Source organism: Carassius carassius, chromosome 6 (assembly GCF_963082965.1).
Source record: "Carassius carassius chromosome 6, fCarCar2.1, whole genome shotgun sequence".
In the NCBI taxonomy this organism is placed as follows: domain Eukaryota; kingdom Metazoa; phylum Chordata; class Actinopteri; order Cypriniformes; family Cyprinidae; genus Carassius; species Carassius carassius.
Genome location: NC_081760.1, coordinates 26771955 through 26792579, shown reverse-complemented (window position 1 = coordinate 26792579; position 20625 = coordinate 26771955). Strand labels below are relative to the sequence as shown.

At 38.1% G+C, this 20625-nt stretch overlaps 1 protein-coding gene and 1 non-coding gene across 3 annotated transcripts in view; both read right to left on the bottom strand.

Moving 5' to 3' along the window:
* Positions 1–2955: 2955 nt before the first annotated feature.
* Positions 2956–3037, bottom strand: trnas-aga (transfer RNA serine (anticodon AGA)). The gene has a single exon. It is a non-coding gene; the product is annotated as a tRNA-Ser (tRNA).
* A 992-nt stretch (positions 3038–4029) lies between these two features.
* Positions 4030–20625, bottom strand: part of LOC132142555 (polypeptide N-acetylgalactosaminyltransferase-like 6) — a 189934-nt gene continuing 173338 nt past the window's right edge. For both annotated transcript variants that reach the window (XM_059552509.1, XM_059552510.1), the window contains 6 exons: positions 15753–15870; positions 13679–13786; positions 13052–13273; positions 6962–7078; positions 6617–6766; positions 4030–4836 (listed from right to left, as the gene is read on the bottom strand). In XM_059552509.1, coding sequence (XP_059408492.1) covers positions 4669–4836; positions 6617–6766; positions 6962–7078; positions 13052–13273; positions 13679–13786; positions 15753–15870 — 883 coding nt within the window. In that variant the 3' untranslated portion in view covers positions 4030–4668. The remainder of the gene's footprint in view (positions 4837–6616; positions 6767–6961; positions 7079–13051; positions 13274–13678; positions 13787–15752; positions 15871–20625) is intronic.

Sequence of the window (20625 nt, the reverse complement as noted above, 5' to 3'; positions counted from 1 at the left end):
CATATAGGCAAAATTGAGGTGCATATATGTGCATATACAGGAAATATAGGTCTCCTGTATTGCTTCTTCATATCCACATATAAGCCCTATACATACAAGATATGTCTTCTATATAGCTAATGGCAGGATCTGGTCATTTTGTAGCTCATATCTCATTTATGACTGTCATACATGATGCCTAGCTCATATTTTCTATTATCAAGGCAAAAACTAAAAATTAACAAGAAAAATTATGCAAGAACTTATGTATGTGCGAACATGTGAAATTGGTATCACATGTATAGTTGGCATGTTATGGAATTTAACTATGGCAATATATTAACATGATAAACAGAGCCAAACAGTAACGGAGTACGTTTACTTGAGTACAGTACTTAAGTACAATTTTGAGGGATCTTTACTCGAGTATCATTTTTGGGGAGTACTCATGACTTTACTCAAGTACATTTGAGAGGCAAATATTGTACTCTTTACTCCGCTACATTTCTATCCATAACCGTAAGTACCCATTACTTCTTCGGTCCCGTCCACACGGGGATGGACCCCCGATCTTTTTTTCCCTCGTCTCAAGAAATATCCGCGTCCACACGAAACCGATGTAGTATACATACCAGACCAGCATGTGGCGCTGTAATTCTGCCACAGAGATAGACTTAAAACGGAGAAGAAGACATGGATTTGCTGATACACCTTGCGCGTGGTACACAAACGAACATGGAACAATACATTTATTAATCCGTGTTAATGTTAGCGTGTTTGTTCATGTTTTTGTTGCTGTTACGTGATGTAGTGGTGTTTGACTAGGGGCGAGACGTGGGCTGATGAAGTCATATTTTCAGAAAATGTAAGACGAAACGCAAAGACGGCGTTTTCAAATATATCCACTCTGGGACCCGGTTTCAAAACATTCAGTTTCACTCTTCCAAAACGCCAGATCCGTGTGGACGAAAATGCTATCCTCTAAAAAATTTGTGTGACTAAAAAAAGGAAAAAATAAAAATCTCGGACACCCTATCAAACGGCATTGGATAGTGCAGGAAGGAAGAGGAAGAGGAGGAGGCGGCGGAGGAGGAGGAGGATGATGAGGTGCGTCATGACAGACCTTCAAAGAATAATAAATATATTTTTTTTTCTGTTCAGTTTTTTGTCTTATTTTTGTTGTTGTACTATTTGATTGTTCTTGTAAATACATAATGTACATTTCTACATTTTTAACTTTTATTTATGTTGCCTAGCAGCTATGGATTTTAATTTAGGTGAACATATACAAGTAGGTGCATATATACGTGCATATATGTACCTATATAGGTATATGTATGCACATATATATGTGTAGATATGTGTACATATATGTGTAGATATGTGTACATATATGTAAATATATGTGTAAATATATGTGTGCATATATGTCCATATATGTACATATAGGAAAACGGACAATTTTATATATGTCACATATATTAAAAACCTATATCAAAACCTATATTGAAACATATATGTTTATGTAGGTTTTTTCCATGTGGGAAGCGTGAAGAGTAGCGGCCCTAGTATTGAGCCTTGAGGTACTCCATACTGCACTTGTGATCGATATGATACATCTTGATTCACTGCTACGATATAAATTGTACTTGATATAAGTACAATTTAAACCATGCTAATGCACCACCATGAATGCCAACAAAGTGTTCAAGTCTATGCAAAAGAATGTTGTGGTCAATTGTGTCAAACGCAGCACTAAGATCCAATAAAACTAATAGAGAGATACAACCACGATCAGATGATAAGAGCAGGTAATTTGTAACTCTAAGGAGAGCAGTTTCAGTACTATGATACGGTCTAAATCCTGACTGGAAATCCTAACATACCATTTTTCTCTAAAAAGGAGTATAATTGTGAGTAATACCACCTTTTCTAGTATCTTGGACCGAAAAGGGAGATTCGAGATTGGTCTATAATTAACTAGTTCTTTGGGGTCAAGTTGTGGTTTTTTGATGAGAGGCTTAATAACAGCCAGTTTGAAGGTTTTGGGGACATATCCTAATGACAATGAGGAATTAATAATAGTCAGAAGAGGATCTATGACTTCTGGAAGCTTAGATGGTATAGGGTCTAACATACGTGTTGTTGGTTTAGATGATTTAACAAGTTTATACAATTCTTCCTCTCCTATAGTATAGAATGAGTGGAACTGTTCCTCAGGGGGTCTATAGTGCACTGTCTGATGCGATACTGTAACTGACGGCTGAATCGTTACAATTTTATCTCTAATAGTATCGATTTTAGAAGTAAAGTAGTTCATAAAGTCACAGATCAGATTTACAGATCAGAATGATCCGATTGCAGCTGTTCTCTAGTCGACAACTCACTAATTCAATTAACCATTTAGTACGAGTTTCCAGTGAACTGAATTCACAAGTAAGAACCGGCCTTGCGTTTCAATGTTCATATCCATATAAATAGTATGTGAGATTAGTAGAATAGTATGCCGAAAATAGTATACCAAAAGTCCCCGGATGGTCTACTATTTCAGGTCAATTTTTTTAAGTGTGGATCTGTGCACATTATAATGGCTAAAATTTCATCTGGAACAGCATTGTGAACTTTTATAAACATCCATCACACATAAATCATCCATTTAAATGCATCATTATGCAGAAAATATGAGCAGAGTTCTCCACATGAAAGACCTGCGACTGGCAGATCAACGAGCTACTTCTTGAGGCAGCGTTTTTATTTTATTTATTTTATAATATAAATATTTATTATATATAAATATTACAATGTTATAATATAAATGTTTTATAACCTTAATGAAATATAACCTGTTAAACATTAAATCTCTACCTGTCCGTCGGTCGCGTATATCCGCCATGTTTGTAGTTTTTAAACACATTTTATGCGTGTTTGTAGTGTGTAGTTGTCCATTCTCAAACCTTTCCTGGAGAACAAAAGGGTCGTTGTCGGCAGGATTCGAACCTGCGCGGGGAGACCCCAATGGATTTCTAGTCCATCGCCTTAACCACTCGGCCACGACAACTACGTCACAGTGTTTCCTAATGAAAATATATAAATATATCCTAGTGAGATATAACAACAAGAGAACAATTCACATAGCACAAATCTTTGTGAAATACACTGAGTTTTTAACGTTAAACTTGATTGTATTAGTGATAAATCACTTGCCGTACGATAAGAACACATTTGTAAAAGTTAAGCTTCCCCTAGTGTTCAAGAATGGAAACACATCTCAGATTTACAGACGGTGTCAAACTCAATTCCTGGAGTGCTGGAGCCCTCTGGAGCTTGTTTCAAGGTATGTCATTGTGGTTTTATCATGCCCATACAAAGAGCTGTTTTCCCAACAAAGAGCAAAAAACATGATTTTAATTTACAAAACAGAATTCAGAAAAATATTCTAATGTTAAAAACATTTTGACATGGGTATTTGATATCCACGTGCAATTGGTCTGGACCATAAAATAAATAATAGTTGTAGTATAGGACTTGTGACAACTTCCCTGTTTGAGGCCCCTATAGCCCTTTATAATATAAAGCACCTTACAGCAACCCACCAAAAAACAAAACAACAACAACAAAAAAACTTTACCTGTAGCCTACATATTTGCAGATCGATGTCATGGAAATATACAAATTAAAATGATCTGCAATGTATTTAGCCTGTGTTCAAATTGAGTGGGTAAGACAGGCTACCAAATACCATAAAAACAGCAATCTACATTAAACTGTCCTTTATTCATGGAGGAAATGGCACATTTCTACCTTGCAGGGATGACATTTATAATGTTAATTGGTGCTGTCACTAAAATCTCATTAACATGTAAGTAAAAAAATCAGTTAGCAAACTATATATACATCAGCTTTTGTTATCAAGTAGTGTAATGTCAGAACTTAACGAGTGACTCGAGGTTCAGTTGAGTGATAGCGAACACGAAAATGGCTCAACACCAGAGGGAGCCAAACCACCATCTATAAGCATAACAAAGACACCACACAGGCAACAGACACATATCCACTCATTTTCTGCTTTATTTATAGACGAGAAACTCTGTAACAAGATAGATTCCATTTAAAAATGTCAAAGATTTCATTTAATTAGATCATCCCAATGCCTCGACCCAAGTGATACTCTAACAGGTACAAGAGCTCAATATACATAACTTAAATCTGGAGAAGGCACCAAATAAATTTAAATAAATATACAGTCAAAACGATCCCAGAGAAAAATAAATAGTGTTACAAAAATAAATAAATAAAAAAGAAATAATAAAAATCCCCCATGCAATCTTCAAGGACCGGTACAGAACATTCTTTCACTGGACTCTTTCACTTCCAAAGTCCTAAAGCTGCACTGTTTTTTAATGTATAGGTAGCAACTTGGGGCCCAAGTTAGACCCCTACTAGAGAGTCCAGGCTGTTTGTATTCTCCTCGACCAGCAAGGTGCTCATTGTGGATGTGTTTCCACCAGCCTCGTGTCACTCTGTGTTTCTTGTCCCCTCTTTCAAGAGCCTGCACTTTCTCAGTCTGCTGCAGAACCTTGAGAGGAACCTAGAGCCAGACATTAAGAACATCCAGGCCCACATTAAGGATTGTGGGAGGTGTGTGTATATGTGGAAGCCAGATGATCGGCTTGACCACAACCCTAGGTCCTATGAGCTGGCGTCGCCGTTGAATTTGTCCAGAACGGTGGTGTTGACTTTCTGGAAGATCCACTGTTGTGTTTCAGACTCGGGGTCGCACTTGTTCATGAAAATCCGCTTATCGCCTGGGCTACAGTCCATGCAACCGTTGCTCACCAGGTGGTACAAAGACTTATCCTGTAGCAAAAAGAAGATGTGATGGAGAGAGAGAGAGAAATAAAAAATAAAAATAAACAAGAAACACAGGCACCGTGACTCTGGTGGAGGTCTAATCCTGCTTTATCTCCCACTTGCCATCATTCAGATTACAGGGGTGGAACTGAAGAACCAAACACGGAATACGCTAATCAAAAAAAGCTGACTTCATTTCATGACTTGAGTTTGGAAGTGAAATGTGAGAATTTGATAAACGATGGATGGGAGGGGAGGGAGGTAGAGAGAAAAAGGTGAAAGGTAAATAAAAGTGAAAGACTGGGGGAGTGCTTCAACATCAATATCCTATCAAAAGGTGGAAGACAACAAAGAAAATTTCCACTTGAAAGCATTCTCCACAGCACACAGGGCATGCATATTTTTATGCTAGAAACTACTGAGTATGCCAAACAGAGCTGGTGAAAAATAGAGGATGTGTCCCTTGGGGAGTGATCAAGCTGAGTAGAGGAGGGACATGCCTTCGGGCTTTCGGCTCCAGTTCTGTGCCACTCTCCCCTGGGTTGATTTACTTTTCACTGTGCCTCAGGCAGCTCCACTGCCAGGTACCACATCTTCCTTTCAACTGTATATTTCCTCTTTCTATAGTGCTGTCATTGACCTATCCTGCAATGACAGTGATTTCTTTGCTTGGCACCTTAAAGCTCTTATGAGAGAGGGAATATCTCAGTTTAGGCTCGTTCTACCTCGCTTAAGGGCTAGAAAAACTGAGCTTCTGTATTAGGCTCCGGCGTTAGTGATGGGGCCCAGAGCAGTAGACATTAGTCCACAGGGGCTTCTGTAACAAGGTGAAAACTCTGTCCTATCGCTGCTCTGTTGCTGTAGATATACTTTACTGACCTCCTAAAGAAGATGTGGATTGGGAATATGGAGGAAGACCTTAGAGATGGTATATGAAAATGTATGAAGCTATATGAAAATGTAACACCTGGTGTGAAACATTACTCATGTAGACTCTTTTGGATTTTATTTCAATAGTACAAAACCCTTTTTATTCCACCCAGTTATCTTTATTATATTTATATTGTTCTTAAAACAAATATTGTGACTACTGAACTCTACATTACTTTTATGTAATATTATATATTTAAAGGCATATATATATATATATATATATATATATATATATATATATATATATATATATATATATATATATATATATATATATATATATATATATATATATATATATATATATATATAGTTATGTATATTAATCTTAAGGCTTATACAATAATTTAAAGGCTTAAATTTATAAACCTTTTTTAAGACCTCAAATATTTTTGTATTTATTTATATTAATCTAAAATCATATGCATCAATGCATACATGCAAACATATATTACATTAATGTAAACCAATAATGATCTAAAAAAATTACAAAAACTTTTAAAATATTCTATTATAATATGATATTTATTTATTTATTGAAGTTTTGTAATAAAGTTTTTCTTTCTTTCTTTCTTTTTTCTGAGAACACAGAAAGGTTTCTTTTTGCCGACAGAGCGTGTAGTTACTGCATCCACCAGCAGGGGCTCACAGGGTCATGCTGACTAGACAGACCTTGACCCCATGCCTGTAAATCTAGGCAAAGGCAAGTTTTGAGGAAACTACTTGAAAGAAGTTAAAACAAGATATTTTTTTTAATATGTTTACGGTTTTAGTCACTACATACAGTTATTCTCATACATTTGTGGTATTTCATAAGAACGAGCAGCTATGTTCACATTTTTGACTGCATTACCTTCCTGTAGCTCCAGTGCTGGTTGCCTTTCATACCATGACAGTCATACAGGGTGATGGGGCTATTCTGACTAATAGCATCGAAGCAGAATTTTCTGGTGTGCAGGGGGTCCCCAGGCCTGATGTCCTCTCTCCAGCCAAACGTGAAAATCTAACCACCACAGGGAACAGCGATTCTCTTAATTTCAAGGAGATTATCACAGAATGAGCTTCATGTCATGCTATCATGGCTTCAAAGTTTTTATTGTTGCTTAAGAAACTACATGAACACTTAATGCTGTTCACATCATTCACACAAATAAGTACTTAGCAATGCAGGATAGTGTACAGAATAGTAGCCTCATACCTGTTCGTGTGCCCATGTTCGCTCCGCACCCTCTTTCAGACAAGTGTCCAGACGCAGCTCTGTGCCCGTAGAGCCATGTTTAGAGTCAATGCACAAACCAGATGCTGCATTACGGATCTATGGACACAGAAAAAGATTTGCTGAATGCCACCAATCAATTGCACAAGGATTTAACAAGGTTAGCTTTAGCATTGTCACTGTATCGAACAAAGTTCAAGAACAAGAAATTGGAGATCAAAAAGTTTGTAAGACAAATCTGTACTGTAATATACACATAAGCACTGTTTCAAAACCTAGTGAGCTGCCTCACAATCTGTACTGTCTACATAGGCAGCTAAAGGTAGCATCCTAACAGACATGGAAATCATGGTTTTGGACACAGCTAGGACCTCGTACATACAAATAGCGCTCCACACACAAAATGGTTTAACTGATGTCAATACAGGCAAAGTGGGAAGAATACTTTTAATACACATAATACTACTACTTTTTTTCAGTTGATAAATATTGTAAGTTTATTGTATAATTTATTAGTACTGAATAAATTATACATGGGTTCAACAATTAGGAATGTTCTGCCCTGCCAAACTATGCCCACCACCACCACCACAAACAACAACAACAACAACAACAAAAAGTGCCAGAAATATTTAGATTTTTACTAAATAATAATTAATATTATTATTAAATAAATAAACAAATAAATAAATGAATTAAATTATTATTATTATTATTATTATTATTATTATAATTTTATATATACATAATGTAAGTCCACAATATACTTTTGCTAAAAATAATGGCACATTATCATTATTGGTTACTAATTGTTTTTTTCCAGTTATTCATGTTTACTAATTTTGGCCTTTATTGCAATTTCAACAAAACCTCAATATCCTGTACTATACTATACTATACTATACTATACTATACTATACTATACTATTCCACATGTTCTACTGGAACAAATATTATATTAGCAAAATGTAATCAATTTTCTTTTTAACAGTTCTGTGAATATTAAAATGTCTAAAAGTATGCATATTAATGAATTGAGAATGTCAAAAGCATGTGTAAATTTGTTCTATTACTAAATATTTACACAAGGTATGTGCTTTACATTACTTAGATGTGATAGAGTACTTCCTGACAATAACAATCACCTCTACGGTGCTCTTGAATGTGGATTCAAGGTAGTTTCTTCCACAAGGTTCCTCAGGTTCCCTTCTTCCACAACTGTGCAGTGCGGTACAATATGACCCCTGATCTTTTCAAGTGCTAAATCGGCCTATTTAAATAATGATTCATTCAAAATACATCTGTTCACAAAGACGTGTACATTTTCCCCACTGCATGAACTCCAGAGAGTTCCGCTGCCCTTTGTCCTTATATTGGTCTCCTTTTTTCATTTTTTGATTGGCTGTCCAGGTCGACTAATTTTCTTTAAGGCATTCAGGTGAACCGACTGTTGTCACAGAGCAGCTCAATAATGCATGAGCGGCTGGAGCCACTGCCTCCTGAGCAGACATAGAATAGTGGGCAGCAGTTCTGGGCCAATTCTGCTCACTTATTCACCTCACTAGGGAAACATGAGGGGACCAGGGCCTTGGGCAAGGTCACACGCACAGATAGACACACAACACACACACACACACACACACACACACACACACAAACACACACACACACACACACACACACACACACACACACACACACACACACACACACACACACACACACACACACACACACACACACACACACACACACACACACACACACACACACACACACACACAAGAGGAGACCTAACAAAAAGGATGAACTGTGGTGGAACATATTATTCTGTGCAGTTTAGTGCATGAACAATGCATAAGCTTCCACTGCTGAAATTATACACTGCATACCAAGGCCATAAGAGTTAACAGATTACAGTCTGTTTGTTGGAGCCCACTTTCTCAAATATGTTTTTCTCACACTTATGAGTCCTGAACGATTGAGGTGAGGGATTTAGGGTTTTTGAGCTCTTGGGAAGGCATGACTGTTGAAAGTAATTGGAAATCAGTTAGTAGGCACCACAAATCAACATGAAGTTCTGGTCCAAGCGTTCTGCTCTGTGAATGCATGACTTAAAGCTGCATTTGCTTTTGCTCGCTGTCAGAAAGCCCAAAATTCACTCTAAAAGTTTGAATGAGTTTAAACCAAAGCTGAAAACCATTACAATCAGAGTGATTTCTACAGTAGATTGACACAACAAGCTTTGGTCAATGTGCGGCATCAGAATTAAATGTCCTAACCCTTGTGTTGGTCTTCATTACAGTTCAGTTCAACAATTTACAGCTTATTATTTACGGGCAAGGAAATGGTGCATCCGATTTGGGCTGTGATTTCTTTTCAAATGAGCTGGATTGGAGAATCGAGCAAGGACAAGTCTGACAAATGGAACAAAATGAAAGCAAAAAGCAAGGTCACACCAAGGCCTTGCCAGTTTATTCTTAAATACTTATTTTTGTCCCTGAGTTTATAAAAAGAAAGCATGTTTAATTCATTTTCTTGTCTATTAGCCGCCTCTCGCTCTCTTTTGGACCTTCCTTGCGCCTGCCGTCAAGTGGTGTTTTCAGGATGAGTTATTTGACTTGTTCAACACGGTTACAAAGACATGCATTAGAACCGAATTTACTGCTGGATTCAAGCAATTTACTACCAAACCCCATTTCTGTGAAGTCAGAGCAGCTATAAATGTGTTCCAATATGTTTTAAGAACCTCAGCAGGAGGTTGTGCTGATTAGAAAGAAACAGCAAGAACATTTCCTCTTGCATCATTTTAAGTGCTGCTAAAGTCAAATCATCAGCACATACTACCTTTTCATGGTTTAACACTTTTTTTGTGGGGCACAAAATAAGAAAATTTACTTCAATTTTTATTTAAAATATATTTACACCACAAAGTAAAGCAAGAATATAAATTAAAACATACGAGGCTACGCTAGAAGAGTGCATGTAATCACAAACACTTTAGAGGTAAATGTAGCAGAATCAGACCAAATCAGCATGAGTCTCTCCTCTCTTCCTCCTCTCAAACCATAGGAAACCTAAGAGTGCATTTACACCATAACAGCCTTTGGCAGCAATGGCTATGAGCATAAAAGTGGCTGAAAAGTCTGCTGATTGCATTATTTAGAGTATTTGGGTGTATTGAATAGGCAAAGAAACAGCTGTGGGGGAGAGAGAGAGTATATATATGCATGCAGGTGGGCGAGTGGCATATGGCTGATAGCCTGCTTACCCATTTTGCTGCCCTGTCAGCTGGAAGTCATGCTGACCGTGACCCCTCTCCTTTGCTGAAACTGCCTACAAGGACCCATTTAATTCCTTAGCTACCCCTCTCTCGTTTTCTGTCATGGCCTGTGAGGTTGGCTTCCAAAGTCTAATGAGGCTCTTTTATTGAACAATACATCAGGCGGTGTGACAGGAGGCTGCACGAGTAGACCAGCTAGAGAGCAAGCCATATGAAACTATCAGCCTGACCATCAAATTACTATCATTTCACCTCAGGAAAGAAGATATTTACCATGCATAAATTTCCCTTAAGCAGGTTCCCCAGCCGCACTCCAACAGCCTTTCCTTTTTACTATATTTATATCGCTAATGCAAAAAGAGCAAACAAGTGAAACATACAGCATGTTGTCGGCTAATGGACATTTTTGGGCTGCCTCCCTCCACTCAAACATTTGTGTAATGGATGGATGTAATGGATGGATATGCTTTATGGTAAGCATCAGCCCTCCAATTAATTGGGATGGGAAATTAATTACACTTTTAAATTATTACTTGCCATTTCTGACACTTCACGACAGGGAATTGAAAAAAGAGGAGATGGTGTTCCCCAGGGGCATTCATTAAGACATGATGTCTCTGAGGTACATCATTCAGCAGTGATTAAAAAGGCCCATCAAAATGCACAAGATGGGAATCAGTCCATGCATATTAAATACCCCCCACTATAACAGACATGGCAGAACTGCAGATGGAGGGAATTGGCAGGCCCGTCTCTCAACATGTGTTCCCAAGAACCGCTGTTCTGGCACAGGAAACCCGCATTATAATGAATGACCTGAATAGCCTGTCTGCCTGTATCAGCTTGAGTAATAAATGTATTACGCATCTTCTGTGTATTTATGGATTAGGAAGCAGTGATGCAAACAATGTTTACGATGTGATGTCGCTGTATATTAGACAGTTCGGGTTTAGGTGAAAACCAGCCGTCTGCTTGTCTCCTGTGAAAAATATATCTCACCAGGCAGTGCTTCTCATAAATCAATGAACATTTCTGCATAAACTCTGTCATATACACACACATATGCCTCTACCTGTACTGGCGTCTATGCTCTGTCTCACACAGGATATGAAGAGTTTGGTTCCAAAACGCGATAAACACCATTTTCAGAAAAATGTAGTTTCTGCCAAAATCAGTATTGTATCTGGTCGGTATTGAAAAGTAAACATTAAATTTTACACAAAATGGGATATTCGCAGTTGTTAGGTCATGTTTTCTCCCTTTTTTTTTCCAAAACGCGACAAATGCCAGTCTCCCTTTTTTGCAGAACGCAATATATCTGCTCAACCAATCACAGCGCACCATTCCACACATTGTAAACAGTAGAAAACCAATCACCATTCCATGCACACTAAACAGTAATGGCGGTGCTTTGAATACACCCGGCCTCTTAGTTTTCCTCATCTACTTTGTACTTTGTCATCAACAGACAAGGGCTTGCATGATAAATTGCATGAGATTGTCATGCGCATCTCGTCAGTAAAGCCGGTTGATTAATAGTACCGGTAAATCTCCATCACGTGCTTTCAGATGGAAATTATTCAGATGCATTTACTACACAGAGCCGTAGTTGAGTGACAAGATACACTTCATTGCGTTCATTAGATGAATCACATTAGATTATGAACGCGATATTGCTTAGCTTGTCAATGTTAGTGTTTTTATTAATGCCATTTATGTTTTTGTTAATACAGCACATAGCTCTAGTCAACTACATGAATGTAACATGGCAATGATGAATGCACTTTTAGATGTTGAATTTAAGGGAAATGTCATTTTGGGATCTCTGTGGCCTAATGTGATGTTGTTCATGTTCTTGTTAATGATAAAATTTTATTTTATTGCTGTAATTAATTCATAGCATTAACAAGATGACCCATTAAATTCCCGTTGGAAGCGATGACTGATGAATGTATTTTTAGTCCAGTGCCTGTATATAAGATTAGTATTGACGTTCAGAGTCTTTCATATGTGGATCAACTTACTATGTTGTGTATTTTCATCAGTTTCAATATGAAAAATAACTTTGGTATTGAATCAATAGATTTATTGCATTTTGAGAAATAATTTTTTTTAAGGATTTATTGCATTTTGGGAAAAAAATTATACAGTTTTATAATAAATCTTTGAAAACAAAACCTGGATTTTAATTTTAAATGTTATTATAACCCAAAGATGCTATGTGAAAGTTTGAAACAAAAAGTAGTGGTTTTCATCCTGCCACATTCTTGGTAAAGAAAACATATTTTTACTCAAATTAATCTAAATGGATTTATTGCATTTTGGAACCAAACTCTTCATATATTGACGATTGTGTCATTTTTAGTGCATAACTCAAACCAAGTAAAAATTATGCACCCACTTTTGGGGGAACAAAGCGACTTGAGGTAAAACAAAAAAGGCAGCAGGGTTACTCCTCTATATTGCTTTATTGTTAACTGTGGTGGCACAGGCTATTGGTTTCTCTTTTCTCTCTCTCTCTCTCTCTCTCTCTCTCTCTCTCTGTACAGTATACTGTATACACCACTGTTTTTATTCAAATTGCTTTGTTGTATAACTGCACTGATTTCTTTAAATTCACAGCAACTTATATTCATGCCCTTTTATGTTCCAATTCAACATTTGTACTTTTTGTAGCTAATCCAACTGAAATCGCAAATTATGAAATTAACGACTGAAAGCTAGTCATTAAATTCTGCAATTGTCTCAACACTGGAATGTTTACAGTTTTTACAGTATTCTTCACCCACCTCTCCCCAGGCAGCTGGCTGTGGCTCCACAGGTGGGTAATATTTGGGCAGGTCCCAGGCTACGGTGTTCATGTACCATTTGAAGTCTTTACATTTGAGGTGTTTGCGGAGCTCTTTCTGAGCGGTCAGGTCGCCAGTGGAGAGGTGGCGGTACTCAGGCCGGCGCTGATAGATATATTCTGTGTACTCATCCATCCATGTCTCTGCCACTCGCTTCAGGTTCTATGAGACAGATTAATGGAGATATGGTTATCTATCTATCTATCTATCTATCTATCTATCTATCTATCTATCTATCTATCTATCTATATACATATATATATATATATATATATATATATATATATATATATATATATATATATCTATATATCTATATATCTATCTATCTATCTATCTATCTATATATATATATATATATATATATACACACACACACACAATATCAAGAGCAAAGTGCTACCTGTAATCTCCATACCACTTGTCTCTTGTCATGTGAGCAGAATATGAATAAGATTGTCTCAGGAACATTGTGAATCTAGAGCACTATAAACTAGCAGAATTGGGCCACTGTAGAGAAACACTCTATTCTTTCTCATTTGGAAGGATAGTAGAAGTTCTACTCACTCTTGCCAGGCTGGTCCCTGAAGGCACCTTGTAGGGGACGTATTTCCTGTATATATGGCCCACTCTCGAACAAGGTACATCATACATGCTGCCTCCGCACATCCACACCTAAAAAACCACATACACACAAACACACACATTTATACTACATCACAGTACATACAGAGTCTCTTTCCTGGATTCTCTCAGACAGTTGAAAAAGCTCAACAAGCCTCATTCATCACATCCTTGTGAGCTCCTACACAGGCAGTCTGGGTAGGTCTCAGTGGGAATATAAGACTAGCTAGAAATTTAGCTATGCTTCCACATCATAACAGCAACAAGCAACGTCCTCACCATGGGCTCCAATTACGGATCGACTGGCATCAACTGAAGGAAAGAACCAGAGTTTTCCAACCGCCTCACACTTGTGTCTCTACTGTTCCACTTTAAACCAAAAGAATAGAGAGATAAAGAAAGAAAGAAAGAAAGCAAGCAGGGTGTTCAATATGCTTCCCTTCCCGTCTTTCTCTTTCTGTTCTACTAAGGCCAAGGCTTTGATGTTCCTGTCTTTATCGAGTATTGGCTCAGGCATAGTGGAGTGTGGACTCAGCCAGGGCCACTGACACACAGAGAGAGGTGAGAAGGTGGGGGGAGGTGGGCTTTTAGTTGGACAAGTTGAGTCTGATGGTTTCTCTCTTCCTCAGTCACCCGCTGGGCCCAATGAGAGCTGTCTGCAGATATCAAACTGCACAGACCTATCTCTCCTGCCAGGCGGCGGGTTAGCGGTCAAGCTAACTTCACAGACCCCATCGTTATAGGGAGAGAATCGTTAGAAACATCAGTGCTACAAAGCTAGTGAGAAAAATGCCACTGCCAATCCCTCATTTGAGGATAAACGAGGAAGCTATGTAACAAATGAAGTTTTAGGAATCAGGTTTTAGGAACTTTTTTTTCACAGCCTTTTGTATCATGAAGCATGAAGGGAAGGCAGCCATGGCTGGACTAAAGATATTAAGATGACTCGAATTGCATTTAAAAAGCTGCCTACATCGAACAGATGGATGAAACTTGGATGGAGCATGGCAGGCAACCAATCAATGGGATGATGCCAGGCCCAATCAGCCCCGGCTTTTATTTCAGTTTGAAGTTGCATGTCGGTTCCAGATGGAGACACTGTGTTACAGTACCAACGTTTTCAAATGGAGTGTTATTTGCTATTTTACTACCATATTTCAAGGTCTAGTGTGAATGGTACACTACATGGAACTTTATAACAAATAGCAACAGGCACATACTGTGCATAAAAGGAAATAATGATAAAAAATAAAAATAAAAAACCTGTCAAACAACTGGTTTAGCCTCTAAACAATTTTTTGCAGTTGCCATAGTTACTAGAGAGGCACAGAGGATAGTGTTCTAAGAACAAAGTTCAGTGCCAGCACAAGTGAGAGTCAAATGAAAAAGAGTGGGGTGGCAGGTATGTCAGAACTGATAAATGGAACACTTCTTCACATCCATCGGCACCAGTTTTGGCTCCGCTAATCAAAACCGAATCACTTCAGAGCCACAGCCAATCACTGGATCACAAAATCTAATTAGTTTCAGCAGTCTAGCCTGTCTAAACACAAAAACACACACATGTAGACTCACAGCTCCCCTATTGTCGCCGTCTTGTTTTGGCCACTGGTATGCTTATGGCTATGAGGCTTCGCTTAGTAACACAGTGAAGAAAATAACCTCTGCCGTCCAGTATCATTCCGGCTTTATTGTTGAAAAGAATGAGAAGAGATTGTCTAGTCAGACAGAGAGCACTTCTCATTAAGTGTGAGAAAAGGAATCTGGTATAGTTATAGTTAAAGGTTTGCAATGGATCAGGAACAATGAGCTATTGGATGTGGTTTTGGAGGGTGTGTCATCCATTTTAATGCCTGGATTGCACAAAGCACTGTATCTTGCATGGGTCTTATTGTGTTCTGTTTGATTATTTTGTTCTAAAAGGCCAACAACAGAAAGCAGCCTACATAAGGTCTGTAAGAATTGATGTATTGTTTGTGAATTGCAGAGAGGAATCGACCCAGATGCTTTAACTCACCTTGAAAGATATTTCAAATTGCTCACCACCCCAGATCTCAAGGCCTGTGTCATATCCTCCCAGCTCCCAGAACCACTGTCGGTTTACAGCAAACAAGCCTCCGGCCATAACGGGAGACCTGCGGGATGCAGAAAGACCAACATGCTCAACCATGTCTTAGACTTCACAATGCATTTTTCGCACAAAGTCTTAATAGAATCTGAAAGATAGCGTGCAGGAAGGACCACAAATTAAGGTCAAATAACCCCTGGAGAACTCTGTGAGCATCAGGAAGGAACAGTTACTTAAAATAAATGTATTTAATCAACTTCTTATGATGAATCACTTGTGTTATATTATTTCTCACTTGCAAATAGCTTTAGGTTAAATCAATAAATCAATGAATGTAAATAAGAATAAAATCTATACTGATGTGTAGGTGGATACACTAAAGTTTGCATGACTACTATTATTAGCAAACAGATACAGCAATGTAGTCACCGGGTCAATGTTTATCATATGTGCATATATGACTGATAGTAAGTCAACTTCAAATGCATATCCAACACTGCACCAACAGAGAATAATGCTGCTTACATTGTCATGATAAGTGAAAAACTGCCCACAAATTTAACTTGGCTATAGTTTCTGCCAAACTCGTGGCAACATCTGTTTATTTTTATATTAACTGTCAATTAAAACCATAATTCAGTTGCATTTTAACCGGATTTGAATTGAGACTAATATGTTGCAGAATTGCAGTATGTATGTAAAGGACCATAATTTAAATCAAAGTAATGTATCTACCTTTTTCATCAACTCTTTTTTTTTTAATTAGCAAAATCTGTCAAACCTTGATAAAAGTTTTTTTTTGTTTTTGTTAATAGGTATATCTTGCAGAGATGACAGACAGATAGCAAATTACATTTTAAAATATATAAAAAATTGGATGGATGGACAGATAGATTCAGAACATGACATAGGTTAAAATATGCACCATCATGATCACATCAAGATTACAGTACAATGTCAGTTGCCAGACGGATTGTGTGTACTGTGACAGGATCCAGTGGGCATCCCTACTGCACATCACACTGTAGAGAATATAACACACGGAACCATCATAGCATGAATTAATAAGCTCATTTTACTTTCATGCATCTCCCCAAGCTTTTGTGTTTTGAAAGGTGAATCCTAACACATCTGCAAACAGTCCCTGATGGTAGAATCAGACATAAGCTGCAAGCTGAATTGTGCTCAATGACACAATCAGGCTCACAGTCCAGTCAAAATCACTTATGTGAAAAGTGAGATTCAGTGGCCAATTCAAGGCAGATCAAAGTGAGAGAGGATTGCTGTTAAGCAGATGTCAACCAAACATGCAGATGTGTTGCTGTTATCCTCACTGTGCTATTTTCATTAATGGTTACTGTGCTTCCAAAACATGTATTCTGTCGTTATATCGTGTGTACTTAAGCCTGCCAATGGGGTTTGAGAGGGGATACTGATGGATTTAATGGATCTCTCCAGTTGTTCAGTGGCGTTTGAATTCCGAGACTTGGCTGAAGCAGACATGAAGCGGTACAAAGTGTCTGTTTGTGTAAGTAGTGCAATCTTTTAATAGAGCATGGGATAAAATATGGTAATGCAAGGGCTGGAGTGACAACATGTTTAGGGATTATGGTTATGCATATACTGCACTTTCACACTGCACAGACGACAGAGAGCGCTGGGTGGAGAGTGGATTTTTGGTGGATTTATTTATTCAGCTGAAACAATCTATGGGCGGACATTTCATTCGTCGTTGGTGGTAGTGGTGCGGGTGGCAGGCCTCATTTATTCATCATGAGTGGCTTTTACACAGTGAAATTGAAAAGTGTATTTACTAAAGAGGGGTAACTCTCGAATTGTCCTCTTCTAAAACAGCAAAGTCAAGCCTATTATTGATGATGCAGAATGGGTACCATTTGAAACAATGTACCCTGAGAAATCTAAAAACACTAGTCTCATGAATTTAGGCAAACCTATTACCAAAAATAGACCTACATACTGTTTTTTTTTTACAATTTAAATTTTTTTTTTTTATTATTAAAATGAAACAAATAATTATGTGACCACCAAGTGCATAGTATGTGATGGAAACTTCATGGTTAGCATTTAACAATGATGAAAACAGCAAAGGACTGTGTCCTCTCGGGACTGGGTTAAGCAGGGACGGAATATTATGGATGGCTCAAAGCAGGAGAACGGAGAGGAGAATGAACGAGAATGAGCAAGAGAGCAAAGACAGAGAGGCAAGCCATAAACAATAATTGGAGGATTGGGTTTGTGTGAAGATGGCCAAAGTAGATGAGCAGCATGGTGCCAAAATCAATTTACTCTCACGTAATACTCTCTGGCCTGCTTTCTTCTGATTTAATAAGGTGCTGAAGTATAACAGTCTACTCAGTTAAGGCAGCTAATGGAGGAACAAGCACTCTACTGGAGAAATGACCATGTTGCTTTTTTTCCCTTCCAACGCCAATAACAGCAGCTCCAGCAGATATTGTGTCGTGGTGGACATGGTCCTGGAATGGACGCTTGTGACTTGGCTATTGCAGACAATAACTCACTGGCTGTGGGGTTCGCCGATGGTTTATTCGATCAGCTGGGCACCCAGCTAGCAGACTCAGGCAGAAAGAAATAGAATCACTCAGACATCTGGAGAGGCAGGAATGGGGGTGATTGGAGCAACCGATCAACAGGTTTTGGGGAGCTCTGACGACTTGGTACTTTTTTTTTAATGGCGCTAGCCACAGCTAGGGCTCTTGATTGTATATGCACGTTCTCGTCTCCCAGTGCATTCATGCATGCACAATGACACAGTCCATTTAGGATGCGTCTGTCTTTCAGTGTTCGGTCTTTTATTCAGACACAGTGGAGGGAGCTGATTACTTCAGGGAGCCGTTCGCGTGGTGAGGCTGCCATGCGAGGTAAATATAAGGATGTAGGAACAGCTGCGGTGGCTGTATTGATTGGCTATTTAGGCCTTGGTCTGAGGGGAGAGTGTGGGTCGATGAGGTGTTGTGTCAGTGTGTGTGACGGAAATGCAGGTGAAGGAAGCAGAGAAACCCCTCATCAGGAGTGTTCTGCACCACTGGAGCATACCACCAGGTCAAATACCTTACTAAAGAAGAAGAGAGAGATAAGGAGAGAGAGAAAGATGAGAGAGAGAGAGAGAGAGAGATAGGGAGGCCCTCCTGGATGTAGACCCCCTAGCTAAGTATAAATCTAACAAGATGAGCCCTTCCTGTGAGGCAGTGGGGAGTGAAAGTGAACACGGAGGGGATCTGAATGATTTTGCCTTTAGCAAAGAGGGATTTTAATATGGAAAGTCAGAATGTTGTGTGTTCTCTTTACTCTAAGATCGCTCCGATACAAGGGCACAGTGTTTTAACAGACTGTAATGCAACAGCTTGTCTGAAAGAAACGTGTATAATTCTGTCATGCATATAATTAGAAAGACAAATTTATGACTGAGAGTGAATGTGATAATTTATTGTGGAATTAAAAAAGATTCGTCAAGAAAAAATTATTGTGTTCCTTTAAATAGTCCACCCAAAAGTTTATATTCTGTCATTATTTACTTACTCTCGTGTCAGTTTAAAATTACTTATTTGTTACTTAGATATTCTGGTTACTTTAAATTCCACTGAACAGACAACATGGAGAAATTTCGCAAATTATCTTATTTTATGTCCCACATAAGAAAGGAAGTCAAATAGGTTTGGAGCAAGGGAAGGATAAGTAAATGATGGCAGAATTTTTTATATTTGGATGAACTATAACACTATAACACATGTAAATAAAATCCTAACCAGGCATGATATGACATGATTCCAGCTACAAGCAATTTGTCTGTTCACATTGAAAGCAAAAAAAAAAAAAAAACAAAAAAAAAATTCTGAACAATCACAAAACACGCCTCTTTTTGTGCACTTTCATAAAACTAAGCACACCTACCATTTTCATGACTTCTATGATGCTTAATCAGATGTGATTTTCTAAAATGATTTTTTTTTTATAATTTTTTGTTTTATTATCTTTTGGAGGAATTTGTCATGAAATATCTGTTTCTGAACCTTCTCAATCAATTTCTCTTCAGCCATATTGGACATTTAACATACATAAAGAGTGCCACTTTGGTCCAATGAGAATTCTGTGTGGGCGGCACCACAGAAATGGAAACTAATGGTAGTGGCAACTTTCTAAGAGCTGAAGTGTAAAAGTGTCAGCACACTAATCAAACAGTGCTTCTGAAAATGTCTTATGCTTAAAAAAGTACATATTTAGATAAAATAGTAATCCTTCATGACCCAATTACGTTTAAGAAAACAAGAGGAAAACAACAGTATTGCCTTCATTTTAAACATTCTGTTTAAGACACATAGGAACGCTTCTTTGGCCCAATGATAATTCAGTAGGTTTATCATGCTGTATCTGGTAAGGACAGGTAAGGAAAGCTAGCCTATTAAAATATTATATTCAAAAATACTCATAAAATCATACAAATCTAGGAACCATACGTGATTTCAATTAATACAACTTGCACTCAGATGGCATAAAAACAAACAAACAAATAAACAAAAACGGGAATGGGAAAACCCACAGTAGAGTGGGAGCGGAGTGATTACAGAATGCTTTGGAAGATGACAGGAAATTGCCGTTGCTCCATTCTCTAAACAGTAGGTGCAAAACAAGCACACACACACACACACACACACACGCACACGCACACACACACACACACACACACACACACACACACACACACACACACACACACACTCACACTCTCTCTCTCTCTCTCTCTCTCTCTCGCTCTTCTTTCCGTCTACATGTAGAACACTCTCTG